Source organism: Aptenodytes forsteri, unplaced genomic scaffold, assembly GCF_000699145.1.
Source record: "Aptenodytes forsteri isolate BGI_AS27 unplaced genomic scaffold, ASM69914v1 Scaffold483, whole genome shotgun sequence".
Lineage (NCBI taxonomy): Eukaryota > Metazoa > Chordata > Aves > Sphenisciformes > Spheniscidae > Aptenodytes > Aptenodytes forsteri.
The window spans coordinates 1,082,579-1,094,527 of record NW_008795316.1 but is presented as its reverse complement, the minus strand read 5'-3'; the positions used below and the strand labels follow the sequence as shown (position 1 = coordinate 1,094,527).

The 11,949-nt window shown below is 57.0% G+C and overlaps 1 protein-coding gene across 1 annotated transcript in view; it reads right to left on the bottom strand.

The window, feature by feature from the left end:
* The window catches only part of NOL4L (nucleolar protein 4 like), an 87,723-nt gene that overhangs the window by 13,109 nt on the left and 62,665 nt on the right, over positions 1–11,949 (bottom strand). The window contains exon 5 of the mRNA XM_009279573.1: positions 6,519–6,660. Within this exon, the coding sequence (XP_009277848.1) occupies positions 6,519–6,660 (142 nt within the window). The remainder of the gene's footprint in view (positions 1–6,518; positions 6,661–11,949) is intronic.

Below are 11,949 nucleotides of genomic sequence, written 5' to 3'. Positions count from 1 at the left end.
TCTGTGCCGGCTGCTGTGGCCGCTCCGGCCGCACACCTCTCGCATGGCCAGAGCACGAAGCCCGTTTTCTCCAGGCCCTGCCTGGCTGATTGCCTCCAAGATGCATAAGAAAGAAAAAAGAAATGTCGCTGGGGGCCGCAGAGCGGTGGGGCTGGCCAGTGTCCAGTTAAGGCGCTCTATTTCCTGTCTTCCTTCGTTAATGCAAACCTCGTTATGTCCCAGACAAAGTGTCCACCCTCTGCCCTCCCTCCTCGGGTCCCTGCCTTCGACCAGAGCCCTCGACAAGCCAGACATCTGGCACGGCTGGACACAATGCGCGTCCCCAGACAAGCTTGGCCGGACAAGGCAGCGCTGTGCGGCTGGCTCCCCCTCCCTCGGGATGAAAGGTGCCCCCTGGTGCCGTCTCCCCCCGGCTCCACTGCCCAGACTGAGGGAGCGGCTCCCTCCGGCACCGGGACCTGACCGCGCCGGCCCCGCGACGGACATTTTCCCATGCACCGAAGCTTGGCAGCTCCCACCGCAGAAAGCAGCCGTGCCACGAACATGCTCTGTCACTCAGTTTCCCTTCTCCTCCCAACCCCTGTCCCTCCCACCGCTGCTCCTCTGGCCACCGTGCTGCTCGACAGCTGCTTGAGCCAGGAGCCGGCCCTCGCCCGCAGCAGGGAAGGAGGTGGCACAGACCAAGCCTCTCCTTGTGCCACCGCCGTTGGCAGCCACCCGGATCCTGCCGCAGGGAGGGGACACACCACAGCCCTGTGCTGCCCGGGCACTGCCTCTCCCGGCGCCAAACAAACGGGTTTGGTGGCTTTAGGTAGGGTTGACACTGAGCTGGTGCCTCCAGCACAGACCTGCTGCCAGAGAGACCTTGCTGCTCACCCCCAGTCCTTTGGGCAGGACAGAGGGGGGGACCGTCCCCAAGCCACTGGGCTCTGCACCCCTCCCAGGCAAGGGACACACTGCGGTGCTTACCCTGCTGTCCCCTCTCACCCCTTCGGCTGGGGGTGCTCAATTTGGGGAGGAAGATGGGGGCACAGGCGGCGCTGGCTGCCCAGTAGCCTGGTGATCCTCTCTGCTCTGACCAAGGAAAAGTCCCCCAAATCTCTGCTCCGTGCACCAGCAGGACAAACCGACCAACTCGGCAGAGCCCGCACCAGTCGGGAGGGAGCCCTGAGCCCAGTTCAGTGTGACAGGCTGGTGAAGCCACCACGGCCCCGCAGCGCCTGTGCTGCACTTCTCAGCCCTGCAGCAGGGAAGGACAGCTCTTCAAAAGACGCCGAAAGGAGGGTGTTTATAGCTGGCAAGGGCCTTTGCTCAGGAGGAGCAGACGTGCCCCTGGAAGAGGTGACAGGGAACAGAGCCACCAGCCCAGACCGCTCAGGCACGACAGGGACACGCTTGCTGACTTCTGCCATGGGGACAGCACAGTGTGGGGACACCCGGGCGAGAGAGGAAATATATGCCTAAGAAAAGTAAGATAAGGTCACGTCTAGCTGTTGTAAGGCCTGGATGCCAGTCCTAGTCTTGTTTAGGCTCTGAGCTGGGGCTTCTGGGAGGGTGAAATCCAACACTGGTGCAAGAAGCCCTGAAAACAGTGAGGATTTTGCAGCCTGGAAAAAGCAAGGGTCTCGGGGCTCGCAGACCACCTCTTGCAATGGCCAGCCGTCAGATGGCTGTCCATGCGTCTGCTGGGCCTTCCCTGTGGCTGGCAAAGGTGCATTTGTGTTCACCTGGAGCAGGGACGGGGCCAACCGAGGAAAGCCCCGGCGGCATAGGGGAACCAGTAACCATACGACACCCAACGCCGCCCGCAGTAAGTGACCCTGCTACGACGAAGTGAGGAGGATGCCATCGCCCCGCGGTCGGGTACCAGCTGTCGGGGAGGTGCAGGTGTAGAGCAGGGCGTCACGGCTGCCCTGGGGATGGAGCCTGGAGTGAGGCTGGTGTGTGGGGTCCTGCAGGCAGGAGCTGAGCTCGCTGTGCAGGCACGGGCCTGGCTTCTGGTCTGCACTTGGCAAGAGGGCTGCTCTGCTCCCCAGAAAGCACTCTGCTAGGTCGGTGGTTTGGGGAACCTGGTGATGTGCAGCACATCGTGGGCATCTCGCCAAATAACAGCGGTGTGACCCGGAGCTGCGGGACGCGTGCCATACCAGAAGAGAGACTGCTGTGCTGGGGACGGCTCGGTGCTGTCCCTGCTGGTCCCAGGGCAGGGTGTCCAGAGGAGTGACATGCCCTACCTGCTCCTGGGATAGCGTCCTGAAATGCCTGCCTGCATGTCCTTGAGGTCCCTCCTTGGAGCACTCCTGAGGGATGTCCCTAACACCCAGAAGCCTTCCTGGCCGACCGCCTCAAGGGATGCCCCCGAGGAGCGTGTGCCTTCACAGTTAAGTAGGTTAAGAAAGTCCTTTCTCCAAGGTCTGGATTAGCCACTGCTGCTCCAGGCAGAATGGGCTCAGGGGGGACGCTGCCAGACAAGCGAAGACTGCACGCAGGGACCTCAGCTGGAAGAGGATCTGTCCCAACAGGGTGCCATGAAGCAACCCCATGCCCCCCATGCAGGGAAAGCAGATCTTACACCCAGGAGCTTTCCCTGCTCTTCAGAAGGATCGGGCAGGATGGGCTGAGGAGCAGCAACCCCTGCCCATGGGCTGAGCACTGCTCCTGGGCGATGGAGCAGGACGTATGGCCAGGGACAAGGCAAGACGTATCCTATTAGCAGGCAAGACGGAAGCATCTTCTACATTAGTTCAAGTGCTTTGCCATGTCACATATACCGGGGTTTCGGGGGTCTGCCTCCTGCTTTCTTTTCAAGGGCACTGCACTCGCGAACAGGTCACAGCATCCCCATGGTGGGATACCCCGCTCAGCCCCATGCACCAGACCAAACCGGGAGGTTTCGTAATGCTGCGCTCGCCTGTGGATGCAGACAGGCTCTGAAGATGGACAGACTACAGCTGAAACTGCTGCGGCAAGACAGGGCCGGGCGCTGGGACCTGCGCTCAGCTGGGAGCGGGCACGGAACACCTTCAGGGACGGTGGCGGGCACAGGGAACAGCGAGATGGCGCGGCATTCAGGGTCACTTTGCTCCTAATGCGTGCTGGCTCCCACAGACGTGTCCCTCCAGGATGTCCTGCACAATAGCTCCGCTTCAGCAGCAAAGAGTTTGTGTTGATCTCACTGTCGCTTTGGGTAGCCGCTGGCTTCCTGCGGGGGCGTACGCTGTGAGCAACATCCGATGGGGAAGGGATGTTGCAGGGAGCTTCACGTTTTCCGTGCTGGGGCCCGCAGGATGAGTAACAAAGGAAAATGGAAGGAGCGAGTGTGTGCGCGTCGGCATCGCTGCTCAGAGCTGGCCGGTGTGTCCTGTGTCCCGCCGTGCGACCGCCAACCCAGCGGGAACCCCATCTCTGCTGCCGATGCCCTCACAACGGTGGCTTCTCTGTCCCTTACCCACTGAAGTCATTAGGTCTAATTTGTTCTCCCTGCTGTTCCAAGGGCTGATGCTGGTTGCAGCATGGCTATACTGGGCCAAGGTTTCTGGGCACGGAGACAAAAGAAGGTGCTGGCTTTCATCCTAGCTGCTTTTTAGCTCTCTGAAGATTTAGCAGATACCTGCATATCAAAGCATGGGATGACGGTTCCCTGCTCTCCCGCCTCTCTGGATTTCATACCGCTCTGCTGGTATGCCATAGGAGACCACTTGCTCCTCCCAGGCCTCTGAAAGACCTGGAGTTGGTGCTTTGGTACTTTAAACAAGACTTTTTTTAACAAGCGTGTTAGACGATACTGCTCTCGTACTAGGCAACTCTTCATTAAAACTTTATACTTTAGGAAACCTTTCACAGAAGACACACTCCAAGCATCCCACCCGTCAGACGGCAGCAGACGGGAGCAATTTAGTAACTCCTGAACAAGCTCCCGACCAAAGGAGGCAGCGTGCGACCAGACCCCGCTGCAGCGCCGGGATGCTCGGGGCTGAGCCCAGCCCGGCTGCAGGGGAGGCACGGGGCTTGCTGCGGCACTGGCTGCGTTTCCTACAACTGGTGGAGAAGGCTGGGGCTCTGCGGGGCTGCTGCGGGGCACGGTGGACAGCTGAGCGCAGGAGGCGTGGATAAACATCCAGTTTTGGCATGGAGTACTTTGACCAGAGCCCTTGGGCTGCCCTGGTGCGGGCGCTCTGCGAGGGGCACCTTGACCAGCTGGGCTCCAAGGGGCACGCAGTTCACACGGGCTGGTTACACACATCAAGTTGATTTCCCTGGGAAAGTCTTGCATGTGCACAGCCTTAGCAAGCCAGCGTGAACCCGGTAAAACACATTTACTTCCAAAAAAAAGATCTTTCATGGGTCAAGAGAAGAGGAAACTGAAGAGTGCTTGACACTTTGATTCATGCACATTCCCTTCCCCGCGCCAGTAATTTGCCTTTCCTCTCGTGACGTGCTCCTTCTCTGCTCCATGCTCCTTTCCTCTAACCGCCCGCTGCCCTCCTGGGTCACCTGGGCCGCTCCATCGTCCTTCTTCCCTTCTCAGCCTCACGCATGCTTCAGTCCTGGGTGGGAGCGTTGGTTTGGCAGAAGGACTGACACGAGGCCTTTCACCCCAGCGGCATTAGCCTGTATTTTAGAGTTCCAATACAGGACACGGACATTCACCACAGTGACAAAACCTCCTTTCAGTCCCATAAAATGCCCCCTGAAGTATGACAGCCTGATGGAAATCCCAATCCCTTCTTGATGGGTCTCATTAGTAACCCTGGGCTTGGCTTGCTTACTCTTCGACTCCATCACTTCTGATCTGCCAAAGTCTACCTGGTTTAGCCTTCTGCCGACACCGGGGACAGCCTGGGAGACTCACATTCCTCACAAAAATGAAGGGACTATTTGTGCTTTATTGCTCACCACTGAACCTTACAAAAGAAATTAAAGGAGCCAAGAAGGGCCCCAAAGAGGACACCTGCTTCTGAAGAAAAACCACAGGGCATGAAAAATTGGAAGCATTTCCTAAGAGGGCAGAGACAGAGAGAGAGGATTTAGCTTTAGTGAGAACATCTTGATTTGCCTAAATACGAGTCCCTTATTAAATTACTGTCCTGTTGAATAATAGTGTTCAGCAAAGGGATCAAAACTGTGTCATTCTAGATTGTAAATGAGACTTGGGAATTCAGTGGTGAGGGATAAGCCACAAGCCCGAAATGTCACGATGGGAGAATGGCAAAGTTCAGGGGGTACGGAGAGACCCGGCCAGGCCACAGGTATGAGAGGCAGCGCTCGCTTGGGGCGGAGGTTGCAGCCTGGTCCCAAAGAGCCGAACGCTTCTGATGTGAGCAGCTGCATTACCACTGAAACACCCTTCCTCCTGCCACGGGCACAGCCCCAGTGCCGGGCCCTGTACAAGCAGAAGTGCCGCTGCCCGTCCCGCCGGACAGGGATGTGGTGCAGCGCAGGCAGGTTTCACATCCTCACCAAGGCTGCCTGACTCCGGGGCTGGTGCTTATTAGTTAAAAACAGCAGTTTCTCAAAACTGCAGATTTGCAATAGAAACTGATGTGCCACAACACGCTGGACTGGTGAGAGCAGTGTCCCTGCTGCCCCTGCTGTCCCTGCTGCTGGCCACACAAACAGCTACAAGCCACCCCAGGGAGATCTGCCAGCACAAAAGCCCTTTCTTTCCTCCGGGGTGGGTTTCCAGTCCCCTTTCTTAAAGCAGCACCAACCCAGCCTGGGTTATCCCTTGACTCCTCCGCTCCCTTCCCGCTCTCCCAGAAGTGGCTGGGCTGGGGACAATGAGGGATTCAACCTCTTGAGCAAAAGCCGGTAACAGTCCAACCACCGAATCCTTCCAAGCATCACGGAGATGAACTCTGACCTGAACTCGTACTTCTACCATTTATTTACTTGCTCTTTTATTTTGAACTAGCATGCTTAAACACACCACCTCTCTTCACCAAACACCTCCTCCCACCCATCTCATGAGTGCCACCTTCAGCCCCTTCCAACCGCCTGCCCTGAGCAAGGAGACACCCAAGTCCACCCCGTGGTCTCATCGCTGTCGGCTATTGCAGATTACACGTTTCTTGCCTGGGGGATCCAAGACGCTGTCTAAGGTGCAGCTTTCCAAGCACGGAAAGCTGCAACCTGTATTGCAAAGCCTTGGCATCCTTCCTGCGGCGGGGCAGCACGCAGCCCACGGTTCAGCACTAACGGGGCTCTCCTCGTCACACCCCGGGAACTACAACCTGATGCCTTGGGAGAGAATTTGGTGACCTTTTTCTGGAGGAGCTGGGAGCCGGGTCCCTGCACAAGGACCATCAGCTCCGAGCTGGAGAGGGCCCTGGCTGAGCGGGAACCCAGAGGCTAAAGGGGAAGGACTGGGAGACGGCACTGCTTCGAAGCCTGTCCTGATATGAAATCCATCCTACAGGTGGGATACCTGATCAGAAAGGACTGGTTAATGTTTAATAAGTCACAAAAACATCCTGTGGTAGAGGCGCAGAGCGCTTCCCTCCCGCTGGGGCACTCACCGTCCTCCTGGCTGTGCAGGTTCTGCGGGCTGCGCATGCTCTCGTCCTGGCTGGGGCTCAGGCTGGAGTTCAGGTGCTGGTCAGCTGAGATCCATGTGGAGTCGTTCATATCAAAGTCCTCGCTGCTCACCGATGTCTCATCCTGGAGGCAAGCAGGAAAGGGTTAACTCGCTGAGCTATTTTCTTTCCTCCTTTCTCTGGCTTTAACATCTCCTCACTGCACTCCTTCCTAAAAACAATTCAGCCGGCAGCTCCTGCCCCCCAAGAACGCTTGCTGACCCCTTGGCGCTCCCTGAGGCCGCAGCGAGCAGCCCTTCCCTCCGGCCGGGCTAGGTGGCTGCCCCAGCGGGGATGGCCGGGCTCTGCTTCCTGCCTGAAGACGTGCCTGAGCAATGGCACTGTCTCTAATTGAGGACAATTAGAAAGAGCTCGCATCCTGTAGGAGCGGATGGCTGAGCCCTGGAGTTTACCCTTTAATCTCCATCCACCCCAGCGTGTTTCTGGCAAGGCAGCGGCATGTGGGAGCTGAGGACGGGGTGCAACTCCATTGAAACGGCTCTGTAAAACATCTCGGACTTTTTTGAAATCAAATCATCTGCTGCAACAGGAATCACCAGAGGACTGGCACCGGCAGGGAGGGGCCCGTGGGGCAGATCTGGATAGCGGCGCCGATCCCCATAGACCTGCACTGCCTGATGCTGCAGAGGAGGCTCCTGGAGCACAGCCCCGAGGGACTGCTCCTCCAGCCCTCTCCAAAGGGATATTGCCTCAAATGTGGCAATGACGATTTGCGCCTTAGGAAGGGGCTGGGGGAGCGAGGTCCCCAGCAAGGCAGGGATGCCCCAGCTCGGGCTGGGGAGCCTGGCCAGCCACCCGCTCCCCGACGGCATAGATGACATTCCTCTCTCCCACTGCTGCAGCTGAAAGGACATTTTCTCTCTCCCTCTCTCTCCCTTCTCGCTAACCTTTACAGTACTTCGAGACACAGCCCTTGGATCGCTTCCAGCGCCGGAAAGGTCAGCCACAGGATTTCAAAACCATCATCATAAAGGCAGCACTGAGATCCTGAATGAGAGGAGGGGCTGTGGGACCTCCCCGGGCTGAACTCTCCCAACACGCAGCTCGGGAGGAAGCAGATACGTGTCCCCGTATGAACACAGTCCCACTGGTGATCCCTTTATCTGCCTTCCTCTCCCTGCTCCCCTCCCAAAGCAACGGGCAGACACCGTATGCAGAGCCCTGGGGTGCAGGGGAACACCAAAAATGTTTCCAGAACCGCTTTCAACTGCACTTTCCTTTGATTGAAACATTTCAAAGGCTTGTAAAGTCTCTGCTCTTATTTTTTTTTTCCCCCTGGTCCTGAGATAAAATACAATCCCTGCTCCCTTTCCTTGTAAGAAGCAATTGGCAAGCACCCCTCCAAACCTACGCTTGCGCCTCATAAAAACTGCCCTGTCTGGCCGCCACTGGCTGACAGTTTTTATTGTGAACAAACAAATGTCTTTAAAGACAGGTTTGTGCTTTTCCTCCCCGCTCCTCATCCCTGCAGACACATCTGCTGGCTCAGGGCTCGCGCCCGCCCCCAGCCCACTCCCTCGATGTGCCTCCCGGGGAGTTTCCTGGAATTTACAGCTTGTGAAACCCCGCACGCACGGACGGACGGGGCTCAGCAGCCCCCACGCCCGCTCACCACCGGGATGGGGACGCCCCGACCCCCAGACCCGCCTGCACTGCCAGCCAGGTGCCCCCTGCAGCCCACCATGCCCAGGTCAGGCAGAGCAGGAGAGGTGGGAGGCAGGGGGGAGGCACGGCATCCCCCGGCTCAGCACAGCACCGCTGCCACGCCAGCCACAATGCAATCCTGCCTCTCCAGAAACTCCATCTTGTACGTACAGGAACAGAACTGCAAAGGTCTCCCTGTTGCAAACTATAAATAGTCTCTTTATTGTAAGCATTTGCAGGGACGCAGCCACCCTAATATCTGGCCTTCTTCACAAGGCTTACTCAAGATTACTGTCAGAGCTTAAGAGACAAACGCAAATGCCAAGGTCCTTGCTGCCCACAGTCTCTCACCTGTCCGGTGAGGAGGAGGAGCCCTGAGAGCGACCCACAATGTTTTCGGAAAGCATCTGGCTCAGGTGTAGTGTCTGAGGGGCTCAGCTGTGGAGGACGCCCAGCCTCAGCACCCAAACCACAACCCGGGAGGCATCACGCTCTCCATGCACGCACGCATGGTGGAAAAGTGGTGACATGAAGGATGCCTCGCATGCACATGCTATGTGAAGTGCTTTATAAACATGTACAATTCTCTCGAGGTGCAATAACATTTGCCTATTATTAGAAATACTCTGCGTATCAAACCAGAAACTGATAAGCTATAAATGACTCAAGTCAAACAAGGCCGTTGCACGTTCACGAGTCCAGGATCCAGCCACCAGCAGAAAGCGCAGGCTGCTGCCGTGGGACCCTGCCAGGCGGTCCCATTCCCGCGTCCCCAGTGTCACCCCCTGCTTTCCAGCCAGGGCCTCCTGCTTTCCAGCACTAATACTCTTGGCCAAAATGCCAACAGGACAAACTTCCCAGCAGCATATAGCTCCCGCAGCACAGCCCACCCCAAGGGAATGCAAAGCCAACCGTGCAGGTGGCATCAGGGTGATCCCTTCATGGCAGCGGGGAGCAGCCAAAGCCAGCGGTGGGAACGGCTGAGAGAGCATCTCTGCTGCCTGCGGGCTTGGGGCAGCCCCCGCAGCTCTGCCCATGCCGTGGTGCCCTGGGAGCTCCTCACACCTTTGCGCCTCATCCCCAGAACAAGAGGAAGGCCCCGACCTCGAGAGCTGCTCTGGCCATCCCCATCACTGTGGCTCTGGCAGCCTCCGCTGCCCCTTGTCTGCATCCCTCACTGCTCGCTGGGACACCAGAGGCCACCAGCAAGCTCCCTCCTCAGGACACCCCTTGGAGACCAAAGGCTGAGTGCTGTGACCTCCTCGCGCTGCCCATCAACGCCAGCAGTGACTCCTGGCACTGTCCCCCTCACGCCAGGGACAGTCCCAGGGACAGGAGGCCCCGGCAGTGACACCCAGAGCCCTGACTGCCCAGCCCCAGCCCAGGAGCAGCCCCATTTCAGTCTGCTGGAGCGGTGGGACGGCAGCACAGCACATGTCCCGGCATCAAAACACAGGACACCAGAGCGGGATCAAAATTTCTGGCTGGATGGGCAGCTCTGAATTTCCCCTGGATGCCAGGAACCTGGCTGAAGGCTGAGCCTTGAAGCAGGCTCCACCGTCCAGCCAAACAAGGAAGCGTTTCTCAACAGCAGCAACAGCTACGACTCGGAGCAATACGGTAAATCTAATCTACCCTTCCACCCTCTTTTGGCTTGCAAGTCAGGCAGCTCATTCTTTTTCCTCTCTGAGTTCTCAGGAGAATTCTCTCTGCTAATTTCTTCTTTCCTGTAAACAAACTTCAAATGAAACTTTCATTAGAAAACAGAACGCAATCCATTACCAGTGCCTGTCTCAGGACCGGCCGCCTTTTCCCCAGTTCCACGCCACTCGTGGCACAGATGGAAGTGACGGTGGCTGTCCCAACCAGCCAGCCCAGAACTGAACCCCGAACCCCAGCACCGCTGCTGCCGCCCTCCTCCTTCCTGCCTTTCCCAGCTCTCCGGAGAGATCTCCTCACCCCACAGTAAAGTCCCATCACTTTGTTTCCAACGTTCAAGGGATTGAGCGATCAAGGGTCAGGCAACGTGCGTGCAGCTCCTCTTCTGCAAGGGGAAGTCGGATCCTGCTGGTGCATTCACAGGCCACACCCAAACATCGGAGCAGGGCTCCCGGCACCGCGCAGGGTTTGGAAAACAACATCCTTGCTCCTCTCCTTATCTACAGTCCAACATTCACAGCTGCTTTGCAGCCAATATTTTCTAACCGGCAAGGGCAGACACTCACATGTGCGGAACTCACACTCTGCGTTTCTGTCCCACTTTCCATTCACCAATCTTCGAGCACCGCGCGTGCACACGTCTGCTGAGTCTCTCAACTTCCCTCCGAGTTAGGAAAGCATTCTTCCTATTATAGAGCTGGAAACCCCGGGTACTGACAGCCGCCCTGGCTGGTCCAAGAACACAGCGAGTCGCTGGCAGATCCAGGAACGCAATCAAGACCTCCGGACTGCAAGGCTTTAACTGCTAGACAATGTTTCTTCACCGGCGGCTCTCCTTCCTGGAGAACCACCTCCCATAGGTGCTGGAGCAGGGCAGGGGGGGAAGCTACTCTTATAACCGTATCTCGTAAATATATGCAAGGCTATCGGTAACCTGCTTATTTTACAGCCAGGCTCAGTTTCTCGGGGACTGCCTTGCAAGTCTCTCTCCAGTCATTTACACGCTGTGCCTCACACTTAATATTCCAGGCTCTGAGTCTCAGGATGGTTTATTTTCTCTCTTTGAGTCCTTTTATTTTAAAACGTGTCCTTTCACGCCACAGCCTACTATCCCGATGGGATTTCCTTCCGTGGAGCAGGAACCGAGGCTGTGCGCCATGCAACCTCCCCAGCACGCAGCCACGCTCAGCTTCCCACCAGAAGCAGCCGTGTTTTTAGAGTCAACAAAAGGCAACGCGTGACCGCCAGCCCCCGGAGCTGCTCCACCGCCGTGCCAGCCGCGACCTGCCCGGCACAGGCGGCCCCCAGACCTGCCAGCCCCGGCCGGGGCAGAGCACTGCCAGCTGCAGCAGCAGCACGGCGCTTGGGGACGAGCTCTCAGGAAGGCAGCCTCATCTCCGTCTCAGCAACTGTTTAAACCCAGCCCTCTGAGCATGCCAAGAAGGTATTGAACCAGATTTGACCCTAACTTAACCAGTTCAGCGCAGAGAAAGGCTTACTAATGGAAGATAAAACACTCCAGGTCAAAGATTGATACTGCAGCCACAAATACTGTGGTGGTCATTGCTTCAAAGAGCCCGAGAAGCCTTAAAGCACAAGGGTGTACGCTGGCTGTGGTGGCAGCGAGCTGTGACTGTGCTGCCTACTCGTGTGTGCAATCCACACACCAAACAGAACATCCCCAGCGCTCTTTGTCAGGTCACTTACATCCTTATTTACTGCAATTTCTCCTGATTTCTACGGGACGTGGCAAAAACGAGCATTTGTTAGTTCCCAAAACCGGGCAAAAGAGTTAATTTAAAAGGCAAACGGCAAATGGAAGAGGAAGGGAAGATCAACATCCCCAGCGCTCTTTGTCAGGTCACTTACATCCTTATTTACTGCAATTTCTCCTGATTTCTACGGGACGTGGCAAAAACGAGCATTTGTTAGTTCCCAAAACCGGGCAAAAGAGTTAATTTAAAAGGCAAACGGCAAATGGAAGAGGAAGGGAAGATCATCACCTCCTCCCCCCTCCCCCCCCTTCTAAGAGCTCTTCTTCTGGGAACCC